Source organism: Phyllobates terribilis, unplaced genomic scaffold (assembly GCF_046119375.1).
Source record: "Phyllobates terribilis strain yellow unplaced genomic scaffold, ASM4611937v1 Scaffold_1__5_contigs__length_1240528914, whole genome shotgun sequence".
NCBI lineage: Eukaryota > Metazoa > Chordata > Amphibia > Anura > Dendrobatidae > Phyllobates > Phyllobates terribilis.
The window spans coordinates 236,490,920-236,518,272 of record NW_027362761.1 but is presented as its reverse complement, the minus strand read 5'-3'; the positions used below and the strand labels follow the sequence as shown (position 1 = coordinate 236,518,272).

The window sequence follows — 27,353 nt, the reverse complement described above, 5'->3', positions numbered from 1 at the left end:
TCTCTCTATCTATCTATCTGTTATCTATCTCTCTCTCTGTCTATCTATCTATCTATTTATCTCTCTGTCTATCTCTCAGTCTATCTCTCTATCTATCTATCTCTCAGTCTATCTATCTATCTACTGTATCTCTCAGTCTATCTATCTCTCTATCTATCTATCTCTCAGTCTATCTATCTATCTATCTATCTATCTATCTATCTCTCTCTCTGTCTATCTATCCATCCATCCATCTTCCCATGCCTCAGTCTGTCCTCCCCGTGTACACGTCCTGCTGCTGTCTGCTCTTCTCACTCCTTGTCCCTCTGCTTTATGGCTGTCACTTTGTGTCTCTCTCTGTTCTTTGTGTCCTCTTGTATTAGAGGAAAGGAGAAAGAGGAGGAGAGATAGAAAGAGAGAGAGACTTAGAAGGAGGAGGGGGAGTGCAGGGGATTTTATTTGGGGGGGAGTATGTCAACTCGTATTCTCAGCATCACTCGCTCTAAAACCAGGGCAGCATCTGCAGGAACCTGTGTGTGCCTGTCTGTATCGCTGCCTCCTTATCACATGGTCTCTGCAGCAGCAGCGGCGGCGGCGGCAGCCTCTCGTAGATGTGGAGCTGTCTCTGCAGCAGTCTTCTTCCCGGACTCTCTCACATCTGGAGCGGTCTCTGTGGCGGGCTTCGGGGTGAGCGCTGTCTCTGCGGAGGTCTGTGACATCCCGAGCTGTCTGTGGCGCGGTCTGCCTCTCACGTCTGGAGTTACACGGTGCGTTCAAACTTCTGCCTGAGTGTGTGAGGGTCGTGTGTGACCGTGTGCATGACCGGCGGGGTGCAGGCTGGTATGTGGCATGGCACAGGCATATAAGCATCGTGTGTACTGTGTGTGTATATACTCTGTGTGTACTATGTGTTTTATGTGTGCTTTGTTTATGCTGTGTTGTGTGTGTTATACATGTGTGTGTGTTGTGTGGTGTTGCTGTTATGTGTGTTGTATACATTGTGTGTGTGTTGGTGTTATGTGTGTTGTATACATTGTGTGTGTTATATATTATGTGTTGGTGTTGTGTGTGTTGTATACATTGTGTGTGTTATATATTATGTGTTGGTGTTGTGTGTGTTGTATACATTGTGTGTGTTATATATTATGTGTTGGTGTTGTGTGTGTTGTATACATTGTGTGTGTTATATATTGTGTGTTGGTGTTGTGTGTGTTGTATACATTGTGTGTGTTATATATTATGTGTTGGTGTTGTGTGTGTTGTATACATTGTGTGTGTTATATATTATGTGTTGGTGTTGTGTGTGTTGTATACATTGTGTGTGTTATATATTGTGTGTTGGTGTTGTGTGTGTTGTATACATTGTGTGTGTTATATATTATGTGTTGGTGTTGTGTGTGTTGCATATATTGTGTGTTATATATTGTGTGTGTTGGTGTTATGTGTATGTTGTGTGTGTTTATGTTGTATACATTGTGTGTTAGTGTTATGTGTGTGTGTTGTGTATGTTGTATACATTGTGTGTTGTATACATTGTGTTTATGTGTTTGTGTTTATTGTGTATGTTGTATACATTGCGTGTTGTATACATTGTGTGTTGGTGTTGTGTGTGTTGTGTATGTGGTATACATTGTGTGTTGTATACATTGTGTGTTGGTGTTGTGTGTTTTGGTATTGTGTGTGTTGTATACATTGTGTGTTGTTAGGGGGCATCTACAGGTTGCCCAGTACCCAGCGGTCTGCATGGTGCAAGGCACTCAGTGGCCAGCAGTCTCTGGCAGCAGGAGGTGCAGTATAGAGAGTTCTGTGCACTAGTAGACATGTTTGGGTATATCGGTACTCATTGGCATCGACACGATGAGAATTATTCCTGGTAGATTTTACATCCTTGGTATCAGGATTTGAAAGAGAGATTAGGAAAAGAAAAATAATTTAGAGCGTATTTGTCTATGTGCTCAAAGCACCCGCGTAGCCCGAGGACTATGTGCACAAAGCACCCACGTAGCCTGAGGACTATGTGCACAGAGTGCCCGTGTAGCCCGAGGACTATGTGCACAAAGTGTCCGTGTAGTCCGAGGACTATGTGCTCAAAGTGCCTGTGTAGCCCGAGGACTATGTGCACAGAGTGCCCGTGTAGCCCGAGGACTATGTGCACAAAGTGCCCGTGTAGCCCGAGGACTATGTGCTCAAAGTACCCGTGTAGCCCGAGGACTATGTGCACAGAGTGCCCGTGTAGCCCGAGGACTATGTGCACAAAGTGCCCGTGTAGCCCGAGGACTATGTGCTCAGAGTGCCCGTGTAACCCAAGGACTATTTGCTCAAAGTGCCCGTGTAACCAGAGGATTATGTGCTCAAAGTGCTCATGTAGCCCGAGGACTATGTGCACAAAATGCCTATGTAGCCCAAGGAGTATGTGCTCAAAGTGCCCATGTAGCCCGAGGACTATGTGCTCAAAGTGCCCATGTAGCTCGAGGACTATGTGCTCAAATTGCCCGTGTAACCCGAGTTCTATGTGCTCAAAGTGCCCATGTAACCTGAGGACTATGTGCTCAAAGTGCCCGTGTAACCAGAGGATTATGTGCTCAAAGTGCTCATGTAGCCCGAGGACTATGTGCTCAAAGTGCTCATGTAGCCCGAGGACTATGTGCTCAAAGTGCCCATGTAGCTCGAGGACTATGTGCTCAAATTGCCCGTGTAACCCGAGTTCTATGTGCTCAAAGTGCCCATGTAACCTGAGTTCTATGTGCTCAAAGTGCCCCTGTAACCCGAGGACTATGTGCTCAGAATGCCCGTTTAACCCAAGTTCTTCGTGCTCAGAGTGCTCGTGTAGCCCAAGGACTATGTGCTCAAAGTGCCCATGTAGCCCGAGGACTATGTGCTCAAATTGCCCATGTAGCTCGAGGACTATGTGCTCAAATTGCCCGTGTAACCGGAGTTCTATGTGCTCAAAGTGCCCGTGTAACCCGAGTTCTATGTGCTCAAATTGCCCCTGTAAAGCGAGGACTATGTGCTCAGAATGCCCGTTTAACCCGAGTTCTTCGTGCCCAGAGTGCCCGTGTAGCCTGAGGACGATGTGCTCAAAGTGCTCTTGTAACCTGAGGACAATGTGCACAAAGCGCCCGTGTAGTACGAGGATTATGTGCTCAACGTGCTCGTGTAGCCCAAGGACTATGTGCTCAAAGTGCCCATGTAACCCGAGGACTATGTGCTCAAAGTGCCCATGTAACCCGAGGACTATGTGCTCAAAGTGCTCGTGTAACCTGAGGACTATGTGCTCAGAGTGCCCCTGTAACCCAGTGACTTTGTGCTCAGAGTGCCCGTTTAGCCAGAGGACTATGTGCTCAACGTGCTCGTGTAGCCCCAGGACTATGTGCTCAAAGTGCCCATGTAGCCCGAGGACTATGTGCTCAAAGTGCCCATGTAACCCGAGGATCATGTGCTCAGAGTGCCCGTGTAACCCGAGGATTATGTGCTCAAAGTGTCCGTGTAACCCGAGGACTATGCTCAAAGTGCTAGTGTAACCCGAGGACTATGTGCTCAGAGTGCCCGTGTAACCCGAGGACTATGTGCTCAGAGTGCCCATGTAACCCGAGGACTATGTGCTCAGAATGCCCATGTAACCCGAGGACTATGTGCTCAGAGTGCCCGTGTAACCCGAGGACTATGTGCTCAGAGTGCCCCTGTAACCCGAGTTCTATGTGCTCAAAGTGCCCATGTAACCCGAGTTCTATGTGCTCAGAATGCCCCTGTAACCCGAGGACTATGTGCTCAGAGTGCCCCTGTAACCCGAGGACTATGTGCTCAGAGTGCCCCTGTAACCTGAGGACTATGTGCTCAGAGTGCCCGTGTAACCCGAGGACTATGTGCTCAGAGTGCCCGTGTAACCCGAGGACTATGTGCTCAGAGTGCCCGTGTAACCCGAGGGAGGACTATGTGCTCAGAATGCCCATGTAACCGAGGACTATGTGCTCAGAGTGCCCCTGTAACCTGAGGACTATGTGCTCAGAGTGCCCGTGTAACCCGAGGACTATGTGCTCAGAGTGCCCCTGTAACCCGAGGACTATGTGCTCAAAGTGCTCCTGTAACAAGAGTACTATGTGCTCAGAGTGCCCCTGTAACCCGAGGACTATGTGCTCAAAGTGCTCCTGTAACAAGAGTACTATGTGCTCAGAATGCCCATGTAACCTGAGGACTATGTGCTCAGAGTGCCCCTGTAACCTGAGGACTATGTGCTCAGAGTGCCCCTGTAACCTGAGGACTATGTGCTCAAAGTGCCCATGTAACCCGAGTTCTATGTGCTCAGAATGCCCCTGTAACCCGAGGACTATGTGCTCAGAGTGCCCCTGTAACCCGAGGACTATGTGCTCAGAGTGCCCCTGTAACCTGAGGACTATGTGCTCAGAGTGCCCGTGTAACCCGAGGACTATGTGCTCAGAGTGCCCGTGTAACCCGAGGGAGGACTATGTGCTCAGAATGCCCGTGTAACCCGAGGACTATGTGCTCAGAGTGCCCCTGTAACCCGAGGACTATTTGCTCAAAGTGCTCCTGTAACAAGAGTACTATGTGCTCAGAGTGCCCCTGTAACCCGAGGACTATGTGCTCAAAGTGCTCCTGTAACAAGAGTACTATGTGCTCAGAATGCCCATGTAACCTGAGGACTATGTGCTCAGAGTGCCCCTGTAACCTGAGGACTATGTGCTCAGAGTGCCCCTGTAACCTGAGGACTATGTGCTCAGAGTGCCCATGTAACCCGAGGACTATGTGCTCAGAGTGCCCATGTAACCTGAGGACTATGTGCTCAGAATGCCCATGTAACCCGAGGACTATGTGCTCAGAGTGCCCCTGTAACCCGAGGACTATGTGCTCAGAGTGCCCCTGTAACCCGAGTTCTATGTGCTCAAAGTGCCCATGTAACCCGAGTTCTATGTGCTCAGAATGCTCCTGTAAATCGAGGGCTATGTGCTCAGAGTGCCCCTGTAACACGAGGACTATGTGCTCAGAGTGCCCCTGTAACCCGAGGACTATGTGCTCATAGTGCCCCTGTAACCCGAGGACTATGTGCTCAGAGTGCCCCTGTAACCCGAGGACTATGTGCTCATAGTGCCCCTGTAACCTGAGGACTATGTGCTCAGAGTGCCCCTGTAACCTGAGGAATATGTGCTCAGAGTGCCCCTGTAACCTGAGGACTATGTGCTCAGAGTGCCTGTGTAACCCGAGGACTATGTGCTCAGAGTGCTCAAGTAACCCGAGGACTATGTGCTCAGAGTGCCCCTGTAACCTGAGGAATTTGTGCTCAGAGTTCCCCTGTAACCCGAGGACTATGTGCTCAGAGTGCCCCTGTAACCCGAGGACTATGTGCTCATAGTGCCCCTGTAACCCGAGGACTATGTGCTCAGAGTGCCCGTGTAACCCGAGGACTATGTGCTCAGAGTGCCTATGTAACCTGAGGACTATGTGCTCAGAGTTCCCCTGTAACCCGAGGACTATGTGCTCAGAGTGCCCCTGTAACCCGAGAACTATGTGCTCAGAGTTCCCCTGTAACCTGAGGACTATGTGCTTAGAGTTCCCCGAGGACTATGTGCTCAGAGTGCCCGTGTAACCCGAGGACTATGTGCTCAGAGTGCCCGTGTAACCCAAGGACTATGTGCTCAGAGTGCCCGTGTAACCCAAGGACTATGTGCTCAGAGTGCCCGTGTAACCCGAGGACTATGTGCTCAGAGTGCCCTTGTAACCCGAGGACTATGTGCTCAGAGTGCCCGTGTAGCCTGAGGACTATGTGCTCAGAGTGCCTATGTAGCCCGAGAACAAAGAGGGTTGAATACATTTCCTGCAGCATTCCCTACTAGCAAAAAGTCAAAGGGGCGGGACATAATTTCTTGTGAGCACTTTTGATTGGTTAAGAAGACTGACTTAAAGGCTACACATACCATGTGCTACTCCCACCAGTCACCCAAGTGCCCCTTATTCTGGGCATTTTGTAGTAGTCCCCATTACTATTAGAACATAGCATAGATAACTTAGGTTAGGGCTAAGGTTATACAATGACTGTGATCACGTGGCATCAAATCTACGACTAAAGAATTGTGGCTTTGGTCACAAATCACATTGGCACACATCGTACACTGCGTTCTGTGATGGGAAAGTCGCGTGCTGCCTGTCACCAGGGTTGGTTTGGTGGCAGTTGTTCCCTGGTTCTATGTCACGTGCCACAGCGCGATGTCGTAATGTGACATTGCAATCTTCATGTTGTGCGCCCACAGTCGCCATGTATCTCTAGCCTCGGGCGACAGATGCCCAATTAGGAGAATTATTTTCATTGTTTTCTCCATTCTGATTGCTCGTTAATCAGCATCATCTAATTATGCCATATACGTGGCAGCCTGACAAGTCATGAGGAGCGGCCGGGAACATACAGGCTGTGGATACATCCAGTGATTCTGAATTCTGATTATTACTGTGGTGTCAGTGCCAATATATACGACGGTGATAGAAACAGAAGGGCACTACGTGTCAGTATAGACAGGAGGCTGTAAAGAATGGAAGTGCTGTGGAAGAGGAGGAGCGCCAAGTGGCGGCTTTCGCTGACAACATATTGCGTCACGCATTTAGCATGAGCGGTTCAGCTGGCAATGAGCGCAGACGACGTGTAATTATGGAGCAATTACAGAATTTATGTGAAGCAATAGGAGAGTTAAAGGTGGATTGCGGAGCTGTATAAGAAGTAATGGAAGAGTCGCAGCAAAACGGTTTTGACCAATATAATGCATTGTAAAAAGAGAGATAAAAGGAGAGATGTAACTGAACAATAGGATCATATGCAGCAAATGGTTTAATGGCTCATTAAGGGGAACACTTAGAGCTATAGAGGCCATAAATGGGGTTCGAGAAGGAGTTTCTGGGAGCAGTAAGACAGGTGACGGGATTGGCTGCGGGATGATCAATGCCTCCATTACACCATCACATAGCACATTCTGTACACACTCCTTGGCAGACAATCCACCTGACATGTATATTTAAGAGTTTAATTCGTCTGATGCACAGATGCAGACGAAGGAAAAATCGTATTTTCTATGTGGAAGTTAATACCCAGCATACACCATCCTAGAATAATCCACTAAACCCTACAGGGAAAAAAGACATGAATTTTACAAGCAGTTGGAATAGAGATAGCGGGAGGGTGGCATTAAAAAAACAGTGGCGGAGGGGAAGAAAGACTCAGACAGAAGGACAATGAGATATCTGAGAATGGAGGAGAAGGATGACTGGATAATGCTGGAGTGATATCTAGTATGTGACTACATAAAACTCCATATGATGCACGCAGCCATGGCTATTGTGACTTGTTTAAATTCTGGTCACCTGCTCAGGTCCCCTATGAGGGACTGCAAGAGAAGTGCTGCCATCACTGAGACGTGTCACCAGATGGTCATGTGTGTCCCTCAGTGCCACAGAACTTCTGCAGTGGCACAAATTGTGTCCAGCCAAGCTGCTACCCTAGTGCCCCCCTCTATCATGATCCCCCACATTTAAGGCTTTGTTTTTCTCGCCCTCTCACCCATTAGTTTTGTTCTTCTTTATGGTATCTTTATCTATCCCCTTTTTTCTCCCCCTCCTTTTCCTCTCTCAGTCTCTCCCTATGATTTCTTATCCTCTTCTTATTGCAGTAAAGCGTAAAGTGTTGAACATGACGGGCATACAAAGAGACAGAGGAAGAGAGGAAAAGCGAGGGGAGAAGGGGAAGGAGAAGTGGAGAGAAGAGACAGATGGTACAATTTGTACGCAGCTAAATCTGAACAGGGGGAATAAGTTCTACATAAGGGGGGAGGCAATGGGGAGAAGATACAGAGGAACAGTGGGAATCATACCAGACAGAGAAATAGTCAAGAATAAAACCAATACAAAGCCTCCTATGGTCTGCGGGATAAGCGGAGCTAGAAAAGAACAGTCAGAACCTTCTCACTTGAAATATCAGGCCTGCAGGGAGACAGGAGGTGGACGAGCCGCTGGTGAGAGGGGAAAGCGAGAGATGAGCGCAGAAACAATAGCGGCAGTGCAGCACTCAGTGAATGCAGTCACATCAGTGCTCTTTGTTTAGATTGGCACGAGTCTTATGTACTAAGCTGCTTCTTCTATAAAATAACATTACTAGTATATAGGAGTTCTTGAGTTGACCTCTGTAAATGAAAGGGTTAGGTGTTATTTTGCTTTTTTGATCCATCATCAGAAAGTCATAAAACTGTGAAAGTGTGGGTACATTTCCCTCATTACCAAGAACAAGTAGATTCAGGCCTCGGCGTTCCTAATCACAGTGAATGGGAACATCAAAGCTCTGGCTGTTTCCAATTCATTTTTTACGAAGAGTAGCACCTTTTTGCCTGCAGAGAATCAACACACAGTGTCAGAGGCATAATTATAATAAGTGCAGGAGATGAAGTCTCACCCGGGCCCTAGAGCCTATAGGGGCCCAAACAATGCCTTTGCCTTTATTAGAAGACCAGAACTATTAAAGAACTTTGATCATTGGGGAACCTGTTGGAGATTTTGTTAGCGTCCACGATCTTCAAGGATCCCTCATACTTTGTCATGAAGGGGGTCCTAGAAGTGGGACAAGTCAGAAGTGTGAGACCCTCACCTTCACACACTTCTGACCTCTCTGATTGATGGATCATAACAATATTAAAAAAGGATTATCATCTTACAGTCCCTTTACATTCAGTCTGTGATAACCATTAACCAGTAAGCGTATGTTCACATGGATTCAAAGCTGATTTTAAGTGGATTCGTCTTCAAAATCTACATCAAAAACACTTCAAGTTTTCTGTTGATTTCAATGGGAAGACATGCCTATAGTGCACATGTTGCTGTTTGTTTTCCACTTGTTATCTTCAGCACGGCAAAAGAAGTAACTTGTCAATTCTTGAGGCGTTCCAGCTTAGAAAAAAAAGAACACCAGATTTAGACTGGATTAATAAAAGCAGAAGAATATGCCCCATACATCAAAAGATGCATTAAAAAACACACAGACAAAAGGTGGTCTTTTATGTGTCTACAGTGGTGGCCAAAAGTATTGACACCCCTGCAATTCTGTCAGATAATACTCAGTTTCTTCCTGAAAATGATTGCAATCACAAATTCTTTGGTATTATTATCTTCATTTAATTTGCTTGCAAGGAAAAAACACAAAAGAGAATGAAGCAAAAATCAAATCATTGATCATTTCACACAAAGCTCCAAAAATGGGCCAGACAAAAGTATTGGCACCCTCAGCCTAATACTTGGTTGCACAACCTTTAGCCAAAATAACTGCGAACAACCGCTTCCGGTAACCATCAATGAGTTTCTTACAATGCTCTGCTGGAATTGTAGACCATTCTTCTTTGGCAAACTGCTCCAGGTCCCTGATATTTGAAGGGTGCCTTCTCCAAACTGCCATTTTTAGATTTCTCCACAGGTGTTCTATGGGATTCAGGTCTGGACTCACTGCTGGCCACCTTAGAAGTCTCCAGTGCTTTCTCTCAAACCATTTTATAGTGCTTTTGGAAGCGTGTTTTTGGTCATTGTCCTGCTGGAAGACCCATGACCTCTGAGGGAGACCCAGCTTTCTCACACTGGGCCCTACATTATGCTGCAAAATTTGTTGGTAGTCTTCAGACTTCATAATGCCATGCACACGGTCAAGCAGTCCAGTGCCAGAGGCAGCGAAGCAACCCCAAAACATCCGGGAACCTCCGCCATGTTTGACTGTAGGGATCGTGTTCTTTTCTTTGAATGCCTCTTTTTTTTTCCTGTACACTCTATGTTGATGCTTTTTCCCAAAAAGCTCTACTTTTGTCTCAACTGACCAGGGAATATTCTTCCAAAACGTTTTAGGCTTTCTCAGGTAAGTTTTGGCAAACTCCAGCCTGGCTTTTTTATGTCTCGGGGTATGAAGTGGGCTCTTCCTGGGTATCCTACCATACAGTCCCTTTTCATTCAGACGCCGACGGATAGTACGGGTTGACACTGCTGTACCCTCGGACTGCAGGGCAGCTTGAACTTGTTTGGATGTTAGTCGAGGTTCTTCATCCACCATCCGCACAATCTTGCGTTGAAATCTCTCGTCAATTTTTCTTTTCCGTTAACATCTAAGGAGGTTAGCCATAGTGCCAAGGGCTTTAAACTTCTTGATGACACTGCGCACGGAAGACACAGGAACATTCAGGTCTTTGGAGATGGACTTGTAGCCTTGAGATTGCTCATGCTTCCTCACAATTTGGTTTCTCAAGTCCTCAGACAGTTCTTTGGTCTTCTTTCTTTTCTCCATGCTCAATGTGGTACACACAAGGACACAGGACAGAGGTTGAGTCAACTATAATCCATGTTAACTGGCTGCAAGTGTGATTTAGTTATTGCCAACACCTGTTAGGTGCCACAGGTAAGTTACAGGTGCTGTTAATTACACGAATTAGAGAAGCATCACATGATTTTTCAAACAGTGCCAATACTTTTGTCGACCCCCTTTTTTAGGTTTGGTGTGGAATTATATCCAATTTGGCTTTAGGAAAATTCTTTTTGTGTTTTTTCATTGAAGACAAATTAAATGAAGATAATAATACCAAAGAATTTGTGATTGCAATCATTTTCAGGAAGAAACTGAGTATTATCTGACAGAATTGCAGGGGTGCCAATACTTTTGGCCACCACTGTATATAGTGGATCATTGCAAAAAAAAATCTTGTATCAAGCTATATACTTTTTACCATTGCATGGCCATACAGTAGCGTACATCAGACATATGTCGGGGAATACTTGTAGTGCGTACCTTTGACATATAGACTCAAATACGATGTGAGCAGAAACTAAGTTGTTGTTTTTTTTCACAGAAACTCACTCTTTAAATAGGCCAGTACAATGTGAATAAGGGCATCAATCACGACAACACAAGTTGCCCACTTTACAGCTAACAAACCCAGAATTCTAGTGCTTGTTCATAGAATCCTACAATGTTAGAGTTGGAGGGAACCTCCAGGGTCATCTGGTCCAACCCCCTGCTCAATGCAGGATTCACTAAATCATCTCAGACAGATGTCTGTCCAGCCTCTGTTTCCTTTGAAGACTTCCATTGAAGGAGAACTCACCACCTCTCGTGGCAGCCTGTTCCACTCATTGATCACCCTCACTGTCAAAAAGTTTTTTCTAATATCTAATCTGTATCTTCTCCCTTTCAGTTTCATCCCTTTGCTTCTCGTGTTTCCATGTGAAAATGAGAATAATGATGATCCCTCTACACTGCGACAACCCTTCAGATATTTGTAGACAGCTATTAAGTCTCCTCTTAGCCTTCCTTTTTACAAGCTGAACGTTCCCAGATCCTTTAACCGTTCCTTGTAGGACATAGTTTGGTCATCATCCTGGTAGCTCTTCTCTGAACTGGCTACAGTTTTTCGATGTCTTTTTTAAAAGAAGCTGTCAGAAGCTTGTTTGCCGGGAGCTTCTGACAGATGGGACATCCCTTACACACGTCATACAGTTGTCAAGCTCATCTGGACAGTATGATTGTACGATAAAGACTGGTGTAAATAAATGTATTTATGTACTGTATATGGTCAGCAATTCTAGAAGAACCTGCAGCTGTTATATGGGTTATGTGTCCTTCATCGTTAGAGTTCATAGATTGAATAAAGCATTGAAGGGACATTTTATGTTACCAGAAATGTGTAAACCTGATGTATCCTATTTCTAGCATTTAAAGCTTTACATTCTAATCCATTATATTTTCTTTCCCTCTCATTTATTTTTGCCAGTTTCAAGCTACATGGTTTAAGTCGCAACCCAAACTAAAGAGACTTTACTACATGGAAGACTTTGACATACAGCATACAAGTCGCAGTCTGTTGTGACCTTTGCCTTTTGGCCTCACTGGGCCTCAGTCCTCCAAATGCCTGCCCTCCAATTCTGCCCTCTGCTTTCCTTACTACTGTTGGGCTGTTCTTCCACTGTTCCTGTTATGGAGGAATCTTCTCCAGGGCTAAGTGGAGATAGTGGATCCTCATCTTCTCCTCCTCAGGGCCCTGGTCCTCCTCCCCGTTCCAAGCGTAGCTGGGTCTGGAACCAGTTCTTTGTGATAGAAGAATATACCGGACCAGAGCCTGTCCTGATCGGAAGGGTGAGTAGGTGTATTTCCTAGGACTGTATACTCCACAATGCTGCAATTATTGATATGCAACTGAATATACTTTTACGTTGGGGTAAAAGCTGCTTCTGACAACTTTCAGACCCATGAATGAGAAGAAATGCTTTATTTGTCATAGTGGTCACAACACAGACCAGGATCTCAGGAACGTAACTCATCAATTATGCTTTGCTTTCCTCTGGATCAAATAGTTAAGCCTTAGGATGGCTTTCCACAGTGTAGACAGGGATTAGACCTGGGAAACATTTCTAATCAGAAAGTCCTATGTTCACATTACATCCACAGGACAAGCTGTTCAGCCACATATGTCATAGATAAAATGCTCATTATCTTGTTGATGGGGCGCTCCGGGCTGTTTGTGTTATTCAGCCCTGTTACTCATTAAGAATAAAAATATGTGCCTTCTTCCAATGACGGATGTACAAATTGGGTCTGAATATGGCTCCGACGCTTACACAGGCAGCACGCGAGGGTATACCCGCAGGGTCAGTATCACAATCTCTCAGTAAGGTAACCCTAAGGGCTCATTCAGACATCAGTGATTTTTCATCAGTGCTTGTATGCCAAAACCAGGAGGGGAACATACAGAGAAAAACTATAATTGAAAGACTGACACCTGTTCTGGGTTTTGGAGTCACTCCTGGTTTTGGCATACAAATACTGATGAAAAGTCACTGATGTCTGAATGAGCCCTAACTGCAGTCGCACAGTTGTCCATTATATTGCTCAGAAAGTGGTGGTGCGGATGTACAAACGTGAGCGACGCTGTTCTTTTTGCTTATAGCATTACTAAGATTACGGCACATCGGAGGTAGACACTTTTTTAAACACAAGCAATTAGAAAGCCATCATATTCCCAAACAAAACCAAATCACCCCATGGAACACCTTTTACAGTTAAAGGGATTTTACCGTCTGATAAAGTGATAATATATTGCCACCAATTTATGAGCCATGGGTTCAACCACTGGTAGCCACTCTGCTCCTAAAGGCCACCATACACATTAAACTAACGTTGGCCACTCCTGCTGATATCGATGGGTTCGGCCAACAGTCTAAAGTGTATAGGGCCCTGTAACAGATGATGGTTGAGATAACAATCCAGACTGCTGATCCTTTTGTTCTCCCTGATATAAGCCGTCCCCAGATATGTCTTAGGCTATGTGCCCACGATGCCGAAATGCTCAGGATTTTTTCCTGAGCGTTTCTGCATCTCCCTGGCAGAAAAAACGCATGCGGATTGTACATGCAGATTGTACATGCGTTTTCCTGCCAGGGACATGCGGATGCGGCTTTCTTTTATAAGAACACAGGAACACTTGGCTGAGTGAATGATCCTGTGTATGGGAGAGTCGGGCAAGATAGCTGCCAGGGGAACAATCAGCCAAATCATCGTCATCTAATGTGTACACCCATACATTTATAATGAAGGAGACACTCTGCTGGTGTAATGATGTTTCTTCCTCCTAGACTACATGGCAATAAAGGCTTCGCGATAGCAAGTCTCAGACAAGTTGTATAGCCAAAAACATTTGTGCAACAGTTAAAAAAAAAAAAACAGCGAGTTTGTCCTTGTGTCATAAGTCACAAACAATTTTTTTTGAAGTCCATGGGGTCAAAGAAGTGCAAGTCCTACAATGTTGGGTCACGGTAGGTTGTGCGTCACATTGCAACGATATGCAATGTCATAGTGTAGCATCACAATCTTTATTTCACGTAGTATTGCCATGTAGCCCTAGCTAAATTTGATCACTAGGGTTCTGAACTCTGGGACCCTCACTATCCTGAGAATAAAGGGGCCAGTATAGCACTGTATTCCCTTTTCTGATTTTTGCTGCATAGTGGCTCCTAGTCACTCAGCTGTAGCCAGCACCATTCACACTACCATATACTGTGCTGTATCTATTAAAATCACATGGCATGTACTTTGGGATATACATACCTGCAGAAGACGGAAGTTGTTATAGATTTCATCTTGCATGATCCCATAACAATTATGGATGCATTATGAAACATCTTATTGACTATACAGCTCTATCGCTGTTACTAACTTGCCTGCTGTGCCACATTTCGATAGAAAACCTAGGAATAAAGGTGGTATCTTCCATAGCTATTTGCTTTTTGTAACGTCTGAGCAACGATAGCACCCTTATGTCTGCTAGGTTATATAGATGATCACATCTCCCCCTCCCCTTCCATTATGCTGGATACAGAAAAAAGTCTTTCTGTAGAGAGCAATAATTTAGAAAATGACTGGAGGCATCTACTCATGACAGCCAGCTGAGGTGCGTGACAGAGAGCTATCTGTCGCCACCAATGAGAAGTACTAATATCGAAATTTGGCACAACAGGTGATTTAGTAATGACAATGGCGCTATATAGGCGTTAAGGCAAATAGATGTTTCACAACGTAGCATCTATAATTGTTATGGGTTCATGCAAGCGATTCATTAGAAAGTGTATCTTTAACAATTTCAGTCTTCTTCAGAAAGATTAAGATGCCTAAAAGCATATGATAAGTGGTGGCCCAAAGTTGTTCAGCTGGCAATTATCATCATTGACAGCCCCCCAATTAATATGCATATTCAGCTAGGCAGAAAGTGCATATTAATTTATATGTAGGTGGGAGGGGGGACGGCTGGCAGGCACTGCTCCGGAGCCGCTCAAGACACAAGATCAGCTGGAAAAAAAATCAAACATGACTGATTCATTTCACTCTTTTCTTCCTCACAAAACAGCCTCCATGCATGAAGATCCCTGACAGATCCTGCTAAATAAGACACCTTCCACCTATGTTAGGCTAATTGACATATACGATCTTAAGCTGGCTATATAAATCTGATAGTTGTCAGCACATTCATCTACAATCTAATATATATGGGGGTGTCCTGCAATGTCTGCCTTTACAGGGAATCTGTCAGCAGGATTTCGCACCCCAAACTATTTAAATGTGCATGTAGCACTTTCAAAGACAAATCTAGCAATACCTTTATATGGCCAGTCTGTTCCTCTGTTACTGAGAAATCAGCGTTTGAATTGATATGCAAATAAGGCTGAAGAAGAGTTATTTGTAGATCTGAAGCCTCTGTCACTCCAGCTCTATTCCACGAACAGAGCTGCCTCCTCCTGCTTGACTGACAACCTGTATACTGTGTGACTTTAGGTTAAGGAGGAAATAGTCTGAGAATAGAGCTGGAGTGACAGAGGCGCCAAATATAGGACTTGTCTTTGAAAGAGCTACAGGCATATATAGTTTGGGTGGTGAAATCCTGCTGACAGATTTTTTTTTAAGGAAAACTAATCTAACCCGTTGTAATTTTTCCTTCTTGAATATTGTTTTTTCCTGGCAATAAATGACTTTGAAATTGTCTGTCAGCTGTGTAGCATCCTCTGTGGTCTATCAGAACATGCATATTTATGGCAGAATCAGGACAGATAGCCAAATGATCAGCTATCAAGTGTATTGTTATTATTAGACTTAATCTATCACTGCAACATCTTGAGGTTTTCCACTTTCATTTATTCTTTATGTTTGCTCTGCAAAAAATAACAAAATGAGCTTTACTTACCCTCTTCTGCTCCAGCGCTGCCTCTCTGCCGCTGTCCTGGTGTTTGTGTACACACCTTTATCTGTTAAGTCACAACTACAGCACCTGAACTGTCCACCAATTATTGCGCTCATACTGTTTTAGACTGTACAAGACAGCTGAGACCTGTTATTGGTTGCAGATGTCATGTGCTGTAGTCGTGATGTCACAGCTGCAGCATGTAAACAAACACTGAGGACAGTTGCAGAGAGGCGGTGCTGCAACAACAGGGAATAAATAATATTAATTTATAATTTTTTTAGCTTATAGGATATGGAAACGATTTTTTAGACAAAAAAAAATTAGGTCTAAGCTTATAAGGATTATCAGTGTTGATCCAGAGGGAAACAAATAGACCATGCAAATGTGTCACAGTTGATATGCTGCCCTTTAAATGGTTACCTGATGCAGTTCCCTGGTCTGTCTACACACATAGTGTACAAACAAGTGGCACGAGAGTCTTCTGTGTGTTCACTGCTCAGATTGACTTATAAAATGATAACATGATGTTTATGTGACAAGTATAACGCATGCCATTAGAACCACTATAGGCAGTCATGGGTAAAGCTTCATGTGCACACAGCTGTAATGCCACAGCTGGATCTGATCTTTCTGAACTAATATTGCATTATGTATATTTTCTGCATTTATAACATATTTACCATTGTGCTGTCATGAGGGGCTAGAGGTGACCGCGGAGCGGCCATGACATGAAAGTCACTGCGGCTTTGAAATGGATTATTATAAATTGAGTGTGAATTGATTGCTTATTATTAATGACCCCAGGGTATTTGCACAACTGTGCATGTGCATATTAAGAAATTAATTCATACTCCCATTTCTAACAATCTATTCCAAGGCCACTTTGACATTCATGACACATCCGTCCAGTGTCGGACAGGGGTGCCAAGAGCTCATCAGTAACCAACTCCAGGGCCCCACTTTTCAGCTACATGAAATGTGACATCATCCTCAATCACAAATTTATATAACAATGAACTGGGTAGATTGTTACATGAATAAGATGCTGCCTTTGTCTGTACATAGTGATACAAGTCTATTGTGCCAAGTACTGCTCATATAAGAGGGTGATGGCCCTCTCTTGTACAGGGGCCCACCGGAGGATTCTCCTGTTCTCCTGTGGGCCAGTACATCCTGCATCTGCCTCTCGGCTGTACAGTTGGCACATGACGATCACTATGTGGGATCCAACCAAGACCCAAACTCCCTAATGTCTAAATGTCTATTTATGTGTCACTGTCAAATTGTGCTTGGTCTTGATTTGCCAAAAATGACTGTGTTTTTTTTTTAATTTTGATAAAAAAAACCTCAATATTATCAGGACATGTGAATAGACCCTTATGAAGCTTGGTAGTTCCTCCACAGTATTGGATAGTAGCACAGAACAACCCGGTTATGAGATTTTGTATTTTGAAATGGCAATTTATGTTGGGTTCAGGTGCCATAATTTTTGCAGAATTTTCATCAGATGTTGTGTGGAATTGTAGTTATGTTGCGCAAACTTTGCTGATTTCAGCCTTTGCAATGTACCCATTGAAATATGACAAAATCCACCTTCAGAATTGCTGTGGATTTGCCACAGATTTGCAGAGGAAAATCTACAGAGGAAAAAAATATTTTCCTTAGCCTCATAGGAGCTTTTCTTTTTTCGTCCATTCTTTGTTTAGTTCATTGCTTTCACTAAGGAAAAAAATGTTGTGTAAAAAACAAAAGTTTTCACCATTTTTTCTTTTTCCCGGTTTCCAAGTTTTCTGTTCCAAGAGAAAGACGCTTCAGGAAAACGCTTTTTCCTGAAGTGTCTTTTTTTTGCTCCAGTTTGATCGCCTTTACCGCTGGTGTTTTTTTAACTGTATATATAAACTAGTGAGCGGCTTCCAAATGGAAGCAGCCTGAAGAATGATCAAGTCTATTCTTATTGCCACTCTTTGGTTTGAAAACCTCAAAGGGGTAAAAGAAGCTGAAAAAGACTAAACGTATGCACAGCAAGTCGTTTTGACATTGCAGTGCATATGGTAACTCTTTTTAGCATGTTTTCAGCGCTTTTTCAAATAGATTTCAAGCAGAATCCACCTGAATAAAATCATTGGGCCCAATTCATCATTTGCGTTTTTTAAGTCACTTCTCTTTTTTGACTTGTGAGTTTTGCTGAAATTATTTTTCGTCCAATTCATCAAAATGGTGCATACAGTTCATGAATATTGTGCAAAGCCCCAAATTGTCTTTCATTCTGCTTCTAACCATTTTTACGACTATCTAGTGCAAAAGTCACACGTTTTGCAAAGTATCTCAAAAAATACAACTTATAAACTCGCGTACATAAAATCCCTACAACTGGGAGTTACACCAAATTTTGCGACTTTTTTAAAAAAAGTTGCATTTCAGGCATCTGTCTAAAACATTGTGGGAAAGCCACATTGACGTAAAAATAAGAAAACGAACTAAATAACAAACGACAACTTAAAAAAGACTCAAATCATTTCATGAATTTGTTGCCAATGACAAAGTCACTAATTGAGAGGTAAAAACTGTCTTAAACGCAATGAAGAATTGGGTTCGTTGTGTGAGCATATCCTTAGGCCTCATTCACACATCCGTGTCTAAACACATACACTGCCTTGAAAAAGTATTCACACCCCGAGAACTTTTCCACATTTTTTCACTTTACACCCACAAACTTAAATGTACAGTGCTGCTCACCATTATTGGCACTCCTTCATTTTTTTCATAGACTGTACATAGTGGTCCAAAGTAATACAACAATAAAACATTGTTTTTCATCTTCCATGTTTCAAAGAAGAAACCGACTAAATAGGACTTGTATTGGCTCTTTTCAACCGTGATACCAGAGAAAAACAGACATGTCTCTGTGAGTTTTGCTCGGACACACAGACCATGAAAAGTCACTGACTTGTGAATAACTCCATAGATTATAATGGGCACATATTCTGTCCATGAAAAAAACTGATATAACACGTACTGCAAGTAATTGTTATATCAGTTTTTTTCATGGACAGAATATGTGCCCATTATAATGGGACATGTGAATGAGGCCTTCCACTGTATTTATCTTTGGAAGCAATTCCTACAGTATTACATAGATCTGCTTCTTTGACTGCCTAAAAACTTTCAACTTTGGGCTGGTCCACACTTAGCTTTGCAGTTATATTTCTAAATGTAACTACAGGAGAAGGTAGCTGTACTCTCCGTGGAGAAGATATAGACAGTATATGACTGTCTCTACCTTCCTGATTGCTGCATACATGGTGTTCGATGACTGCTCCAGTGATCAGGAAGCTGCAATGCTGCCTATTGGTCCAGTCTTGGCAGTAGGGCTGTGGAGTCGGAGTCGTGGAGTCCGAATCGGTGTCCATTTTGGTGGAGTCAGTATAAAATGGACCGACTCCGACTCCTAAAACATATAATAAATTGGGTACAGCAGTTCAATGCAGTTTGTGGGGAATATTTTTTCATAAGAATTTGGGAAAGTTATGAAATGTCCTATAAATGTCTGTCCTATTCCTGATCTAAGGGTCTAGACTTTTAGCTGAGATGAATTTGTGCTGCAGTAAATTTATCACTTAAACATGAGCCATGTATGAGGGAGTCCGAGTCGTGGAGTCGGTGTCATGGAAATTGAGGAGTCAGAGGTTTGGCTTACCGACTCCACAGCCCTGCTTGGCAGTCCTGTGATTGTCAGGTACTTGGAAGATACAGTACCTACTGGATCTTAGCAAACCTTGATCAGTACTACAGTCCACCATCGGAAGATGTATTTCTTGTATAACTGGGATAATATGCAATAGATTAGGAAAAAAAGGACTCTATTAAAGTTCCCCAGAGGTCTCTTGTTGAGCACCAAGTGTAATACAAATAAAAGCAGAATATACGGTAAAAAAAGAGTCTTGTCCAAACCGCATCTCTAGCCCCAACATTGATGAACCAAAAATTATACATTATGTCCTGTTTAAAGGCAATCTGTCATCAAGTTTTTCTATGGAATCTGATAGCAGCATAATGTAGAGACATAGACCCTGACTCCAGAGATGTATTATTTATTGGGCTATTTGGTGTAGTTTTGATAGACTCCCTGTTATGTCTCATATTGATGTAGAAGTGCTAAGACTTCTAGGTTGTGTATAACCCCGTCCTCTGTGTACACTGTGCATCGTCAGCAAGCTGCCAATCAGTGGTGGGGGCGGGGTTACACAGATTCACCTGACTTGCTTGCACGTGAGACCTAGTCCTCTAGTGATAATCTCCTGCTGATAAAACACTGATTCTACTGAAACTACAGCCCACAGCTTAATAAGAGACACATCCCTGTAATCAGGCTCTCAGCACTTACATTAGGTTACTCTCAGATTAAATAGCACAAACCAGCTGACAGATTCCCTTTAAAGAATAAATGTAATGGAAAAGAGGACATAATAAAAAATTGTTATATAGTGCCATTTTGTACTATCAACTGGACAAATAGGGAAAGAAAACCCATATAGTTGCCTTAAAATAACTAAATAAAAAAATGCATATTAAGAAAGACCCATGTGTCACAGATGAAAGGTGCAGAAATTATTTTAGTTAACCAACGAGAAAAAAACAGTATGACTTTTAAACCCTCATGTACTATATAAGCAAATCTGTGTCTGGCCAGTGTCAGGAATATGACCCAGACTCATCCTGGTTAGAAACTGCAGTGTGTATTGCAGCAAAACCGCATGCTTTCATACGTGGTCTTGCCATAATCCCTCTGCAGTGATATGTGATCACAGCCTCAATCCCGGGAGCAGTATTGATAATCCTGCCATACTGTTAAACATTTTGTGCTGAAAACGGAAAAAATGGTGTTAAAAAATACAGCGTGATTGCTTTGGTCGTGTTATATACTCAATTGCAATGTCAAGAAACGAGCAAGTACATGTTCCCTATGATTCAGCGCGGTGCTTTGATCCCGAGCATCTATATTTATGGTCCATCTGTGTACACCACACTGACCATGATATGTCTGACTACAGTGCTGGGCTTCTTCTTTCATGATTACTTTATAAATCATTAAACAGCTTTCCCTTAAAGGGATACTTTACTTCCTGATGGCTTTACTGATGCAAGAATACGGTTTACTGCTTGCTGTGGGGTTGCCATGGTAACAACAAATGGTTTCTTTTCATGAACTTCCTGTCATGTGACCTGCACCGTTATGAATGGAAATCATTATTGATTCCATGGTAACCCCAGAGCAAGCATTAATGTGAACAAAATGAACAATACTGCGGCAGCGAGGAAGACAGAAGGGGAGGGGGAAATACATTACTCTACATCTTATGGCATATATTGCTTCTTTAACGTATGGTGCAGTCCCTAGTTGTGACCCCACTTTTATTCCACTCCGAACCCCCATAGGGAACCAAATATATAATTTACTGGGAGATGTGTCAAAGGCCTGATTGTATGGGCTCTTGCACATGACCGTATTTTCAGATTGAGTGCGATCCGACAAAACCTTGGATTGCACTCAGATCAATGTTATTCTATGGGGCCGAGTACATGTCCAGTCTTGGTCCTAGGAAAAAATCGTGGCATGCCCAAGTTGGATCGCATCCAGCCATGCAAATCAATGAGTTATTGGAAAACATTAGACTGCACTCGGATGACATCTGAGTGCAGTCCGATTTCCAGGCACTGACACAATGGAGAATTTTTTTTTCCATCTTCTCCTCATCCGACAAAATTCTGATCAGAGTTTGTTCAGACTGTGATTAGCATAAGTGCCCCGATTCCCTTGGATGAGAGTATATATACGCTGGTGTGACCCTAGCCTAAGCCTGACAGCCGTTTATCCATAGAGACAAGTAACAGCAAGAGGTCCATCTTTTTCTGACAACTGAGAACTTGATCAAGAGGGTTTTTTCCTCCTTTGTAGTTACTTAGAAAAGTAGATAGATTCTCTATGAACTTCTCTTCTTACGCAAGGTCTTGAATGGTGTCCTTGGCACCCCAACACGCATCAGTGCTTATGCCCTTGGGCACTGAGCAGTCCAGAGCACAGTGGTGGCCCAAGTCTATGTCTGATGCGCCAGATTTCTGTGGCTATGGGGCACAGTGAAATCCCAGCTCTATCAGTCATGCATTATTTTTTAGGCACAGGATTAGCAGAGGAAGGACGCTTCCATGGCCAATGTGCATCGAAGGTGGCAGTGATTGTAGGCGCCAGTCGCTCTTTATAATAACTTGTAAGAGATAAGGAAGTAACTAGTGAAATTCTAAAGAGACCACGTCCTTCATGGTAATTTCAGAGAGGAGGAAGATGTGAATGATGATGAGAGTCCCCTATCAGGTCATTTTCAGGATTATTCCTTCTGAATATTGATGGTTTCTTAGCAGTGATGTTTTTTCTACACCGGGTACTGAACATAGTAATGAGTATCAGTTGGCGTCCATGCTTGATATACAGCTCCTGTGTTTTTCAAGTCATCTTAATGGGATGCATGGAAGATGCTACAGATATTGCACATCATCAGCATTTTTATAAGGCCCCCAGGTGCAAAGAACAGCTAAACTGAATCGCTAAAGTCTAATCAGCCCATAGAGATTTGTCCTTTACCATGAGAATACCTCGCAGTGCAATGCACTAACTCATCTCAGAGTATACATTCCCTTCTGACAAACTTCTCTGACCTATATATTCATGACTTTTCTTTTCTCTCAGTAGCTGTCAGCTGTGATTGCTACTTGCAAAAAATCTGACTGAGGTAAATAAAGATGTTTTCTTCTTTTGTCCTGTGCCTCAGGGGGGTGCTAAGCCCCAAAGGCATTTCTTACTAAGGCTATGGCTGCATCGTGGGGAACCATCATAGCATATATTCACTATGCATATGGGTAATCAATACACCCCTACACAGCTTAATAAGCACATTTACATATAAATGCCACCAGGCTTTATCTTTCCATAGTTGACTTTTAAGAAGAGTCAATCCGAGCTGTGAGGCCCGCACTGAGCGGGAGAAAAAATACATCCGGATTAAAAGGTCCAGCGAAGAGTAGTTCATAGTATCAAGACAGTAATGTGTATATACCATATACTGCTACCATACCTAAATGACTTCTGAGAGCCAGAATAGAGCTCAGCTGTATGCCTTAAAGGCAATATCTACAATCAAACATGAACACAGGAAAGTCCTAGACAACTGTCTGTCAAGGTCCTGAAAAGTCATTAGCCGCACAAAACTGGTCCTTGCCACATGCGACTATCAAGCAGCTCTGGCAACTTGTGGTATTTAGTAATTTTTCAGCTTTATGAATGTGCTGTGTATATACCGCTACCCCAGTATTGTATACCTTCAAGGTAGTAGTGTATATAAATGATTTATAAAGTGCTGCCCTGTACGTATGCAGTAGTGTAGCAGTGGTATTTATACTCTATATTCACGCAGCTGCACTGATAGCTTGTAGTCTCTAATTGGGGAATATTATATTGGGCACATGATGTCAGATGTATGACTTTCTCTGTAAACCCTCACTATCAGCCGACTACATAAAGAGGAATTAGGACTTTTTAAAAATAAAATATGTTGCCGGCTCCCCATTCTGATTCACAAGGTAATCACATTGCTGTGCAATGCACCATGCAGCATAGCGTAGCCTGGCAATGTCACTTATACTTTTCTTCTGCTCACACCAATAACATTAAGCTGCTGATCCATTTATTATTATTGTGATTATTATTATTGTCACATATGCTGAAGTCTACAGCCTGCAGATCTCTGTATTTCTTCAGAAGTTAGCTAGTTGCAAGTATAAGCTAAGAGATTTCAACTATGGAATATTTCAAGGTTAACCTAAAGGTGAAGTGATCAGGCAAAACATAATAATCAGATTTTTTTTTAGAAAAAGTTACTGTATCTACATATTACTGTGACATAACATATAACCAGGCGCCCCCTGGTGTTATTTTGATTCCTTGTCAGAACGTCCACCTGATGTGCCTAGTGCCAGCTGTTACATATGCCCAGTAGCTTAATTGCTGTATTCTCTTGTACATGAGTGTTAGGTGGATGTTCTGAGAGGGTATAAAAAAAATACATCAGGGAACGTAATAATATGTGACAGCAATATCCAAACACAGGAGCATTTTGTAAAAATGATTTACATGAGGATATTATGTTTTTTGTTATCGAACATGCAAATATAACATTTATTCATTAGATTTATAAATCACATAAAATACCTTATTAGAATAAAGAAATCTTCACCCATATATCACTATAATAGCAGGGGACAGTCGGACCCTGACATGTAAAAGTAAAGGCTGCTGTCATCAGTGCCTACCTGATTTTGCATCCCATGATAACTGATAGTTGTCCCTTGCTGTTCTACTTCTCTTTTTGCCACTTATATAAAACAGCAAATTTTCATCGTTAGGCCCTTGGTATGAAAATATCTTTTCTTAAAAGGGATGTCCACTACTTGGACAATCCCTTCTCAATCTCTATGTTGCCCCCTTGTAAAATAATAAAAACTATACTCACCTCCGGTGCTGGTGCTGTTCCAGCGTTTCCGACGCTGTTCCAGCGGTGTCGGCACTGGCTCTCCCAGGGATCACGTGACATTGCATTTCACGGATAAAAGTCGTGCCTATAGCGGCTGTACACATGTCTTTGAATTTTTGCGTATGGAGTGGTCCACACCAAACCACGGAGACATGTCAGATTTTGATCCAAAACATAACAAATCTAAACCCGTAATGCAAATAATGTAGAACTTGGCACTCAGAAAGATAACTGGTTATATCTTTATTTGTGATTACAATCCAAACATCATCAAAGTTTCGGTCCGAACAATAGACCTTCATCAGTAACGGATTGTCCAAAAGAAACAGTGTAGAAAATTAGCGTAAATGTCATAGGAGCCATAGGAAGCTTCTCCTTTGAGTGGTGGATACCGCTCCAATGCCATTTACGTTGATTTTCTACACCCATTTCCTTTGTGCAATCCATTACTGATGAAGGTCTATTGTTCATACCGAAACGTTTGATGATGTTTGCGTTGCAATCACAAATACAGATATAACCAGTTATCTTTCTGAGTGCCAAGTTCTACATTGTTTAGATTTTGATCTGAGTCACCAAAACGCATCAATGCAAGTCTATAAGTCCGTGAAAAGAATCAGACTGCTCTCGAGTTGAGGAAATTTCTTGTACTCAAAAAAAAAAATCCTTATGAAACATTGATGGTAAACACATGACCAAATACTAATGACAATCTGATCCAAAGCACTGATGAAAATCTGTCTTTTTTTGCTTTGGAGAATAATTACTGACCTCCGAGTGAGGCCTAACTTTTCTAAACCCTCTTGCTTTTTATATCGTTCATACGGATTAAAAAGTGCTCTCATGTAGAAAAGGCATTAAAACGTTTAATGCTGACATATCACGTGTGTTTTTTCATTATCACCGTAAATGAAAGATTAGAAGTCCTTCTCACAAGGTCAAACACTAGATACACACTCCATATAAAGAGTAGACATTGCGAGTTTATATAATGTCGGGATCTGTACTTGTGGCGGCAGGTTGGCAGTGACAATTCCAGAGACTGTCCAGGTATGAAGTCCAACTTGGCTTTATTCTAGAACGATATAAACAATTTAGGCACATTTCGGCATTTGACACATGCCGAGAGACAGCAGAAAAATAAAATGCTTGCCCGTCTGGGCTCTAACTAAACATAAACAGGTTTCCTCATCTAAACACAAAATGAAAAGTTCAATATCCAGGCTTTCTGCAGCAGACGGTGATTTCTTCCCAGGCTTCATGACACCTTCTATGCACTAACCGCAGACTTTTAGCGCATGGCCAGACGGTGTGGCAGCAGAACAACTTAAGCCTCTTACATGTGCGACGAGCCAATTGCTGTGCCATTGAGAAACATAGTCTTGCGGCAAGTAGCCACCGCGGTAGCATAGTTATGGCTGCATGCGTCCGCCCACACCTTCTGGCAGCGCCCTTACACTATGGTCACACGTTCAGTATTTGGTCAGTATTTTACATCAGTATATGTAAGCCAAAACCAGGAGTGGGTGATAAATACAGAAGTAGTGACGTGTTTCTATTATACTTTTCCTCTCCTGATTTTGGCTTACAAATACTGATGTCAAATACTGACCAAATACTGAGCGAATTTAGGACATGATTGATTTTAAACCAAAGTGGAAGTGCAGGCTTTTCTATCAGTGCAACTTGGAGAATATTTGAAGTTGGGTCGTCCCGGTACTTTAAGTTAGATTATTCTTACATTTGGAGTACAGGTATACAGGGTGAACTGATTTATTATATTTACAAGTGTATAAATTCCCTTATAACGGAATACAATTATACAACTATATAACACGTCCACTCAGAATGTTAAAAAATTGATATACTATTAATCCAGTGAGCACTAGCCAAATCTTGACAATTATGTTAGGCACAATTCACATGGCTTTAGATAGATGATAAACAAACAGATAGCTAGATACAGTAGGGAAAATAAGTATTTGATACACTGCTGATTTTGGAAGTTTTCCCACCTACAAAGAATGGAGAGGTCAGTAATTTTTATCGTAGGTACACTTCAACTGTGAGAGACAGAATCTAAAAATAAAAACCAGAAAATCACATTGCATGATTTTTACTTAACTAATTAGCATTTTGTTGCATGAAATAAGTATTTGATACAATACAAAAACAGAACTTAGTATTTGGTACAGAAACCTTTGTTTGCAATTACAGAGGTCAGATGTTTCCTGTAGATCTTGACCAAGTTTGGACACACTGCAGCAGGGATTTTGGCCCACACCCTCATACAAATCTTCTCCAGAACTTTCAGAATTCAGGGCTGTCACTGGGCAACATTGAGTTTCAGCTGCCTGCAAAGATTTTCTACTGGGTTTAGGTCTGGAGACTGGCTAGGCCACTCCAGGACCTTGAAATGCTTCTTACGGAGCCACTCCTTAGTTGCACTGGCTGTGTGTTTCATGTCATTGTGATGCTGGAAGACCCAGCCACGACTCATTTTCAATGCTCCTGCTGAGGGAAGGAGGTTGTTGGCCAAAATCTTGCAATACATGACCCCATCCATCCCCCTTTCAATACGGTGCAGTCATCCTGTCCCCTTTGCAGAAAAGCACCACTAAATTATGATGTTTCCTCCACCATGCTTCACAGTTGGGACGATGTTCTTGGGGTTGTAACTCATCCTTTTTCTTCCTCCAAACACAGCAAGTGCAGTTGATACCAAAAAGTTCTATTTTGGTTTCATCTAACCAAATGACCTTCTCCTATGACTCTCCTGGATCATCCAGAAAGTCATTGGCGAACTTCAAACGAGTCTGGACATGTGCTGGTGTGAGCAGAGGGACCTTACGTGCCAGTGTGAGCAGAGGGACCTTACGTGCCCTGCAAGATTTTAATCCATGACGGCTTAGTGTGTTACTAACGGTAATGTTTGAGACTGTGGTCCCAGCTCTCTTCAGGTCATTGACGAGGTCCTCCCGTGTAGTTCTGGGCTGATTCCTGACCTGAGAATCATCCTTACCCAACGAGGCGAGATCTTGCATGGAGCCCC

At 42.9% G+C, this 27,353-nt stretch overlaps 1 protein-coding gene across 3 annotated transcripts in view; it reads left to right on the top strand.

Moving 5' to 3' along the window:
- Positions 1–435: 435 nt before the first annotated feature.
- Positions 436–27,353, top strand: part of CDH24 (cadherin 24) — a 104,673-nt gene continuing 77,755 nt past the window's right edge. The window contains exons 1-2 of one of the 3 annotated variants that reach the window (XM_073671110.1): positions 436–666; positions 11,763–12,124. In XM_073671110.1, coding sequence (XP_073527211.1) covers positions 11,897–12,124 — 228 coding nt within the window. In that variant the 5' untranslated portion in view covers positions 436–666; positions 11,763–11,896. Of the gene's footprint in view, positions 820–11,762; positions 12,125–27,353 lie in introns of all 3 variants that reach the window. The other 2 variants (XM_073671108.1, XM_073671109.1) reach the window with 2 other exon arrangements.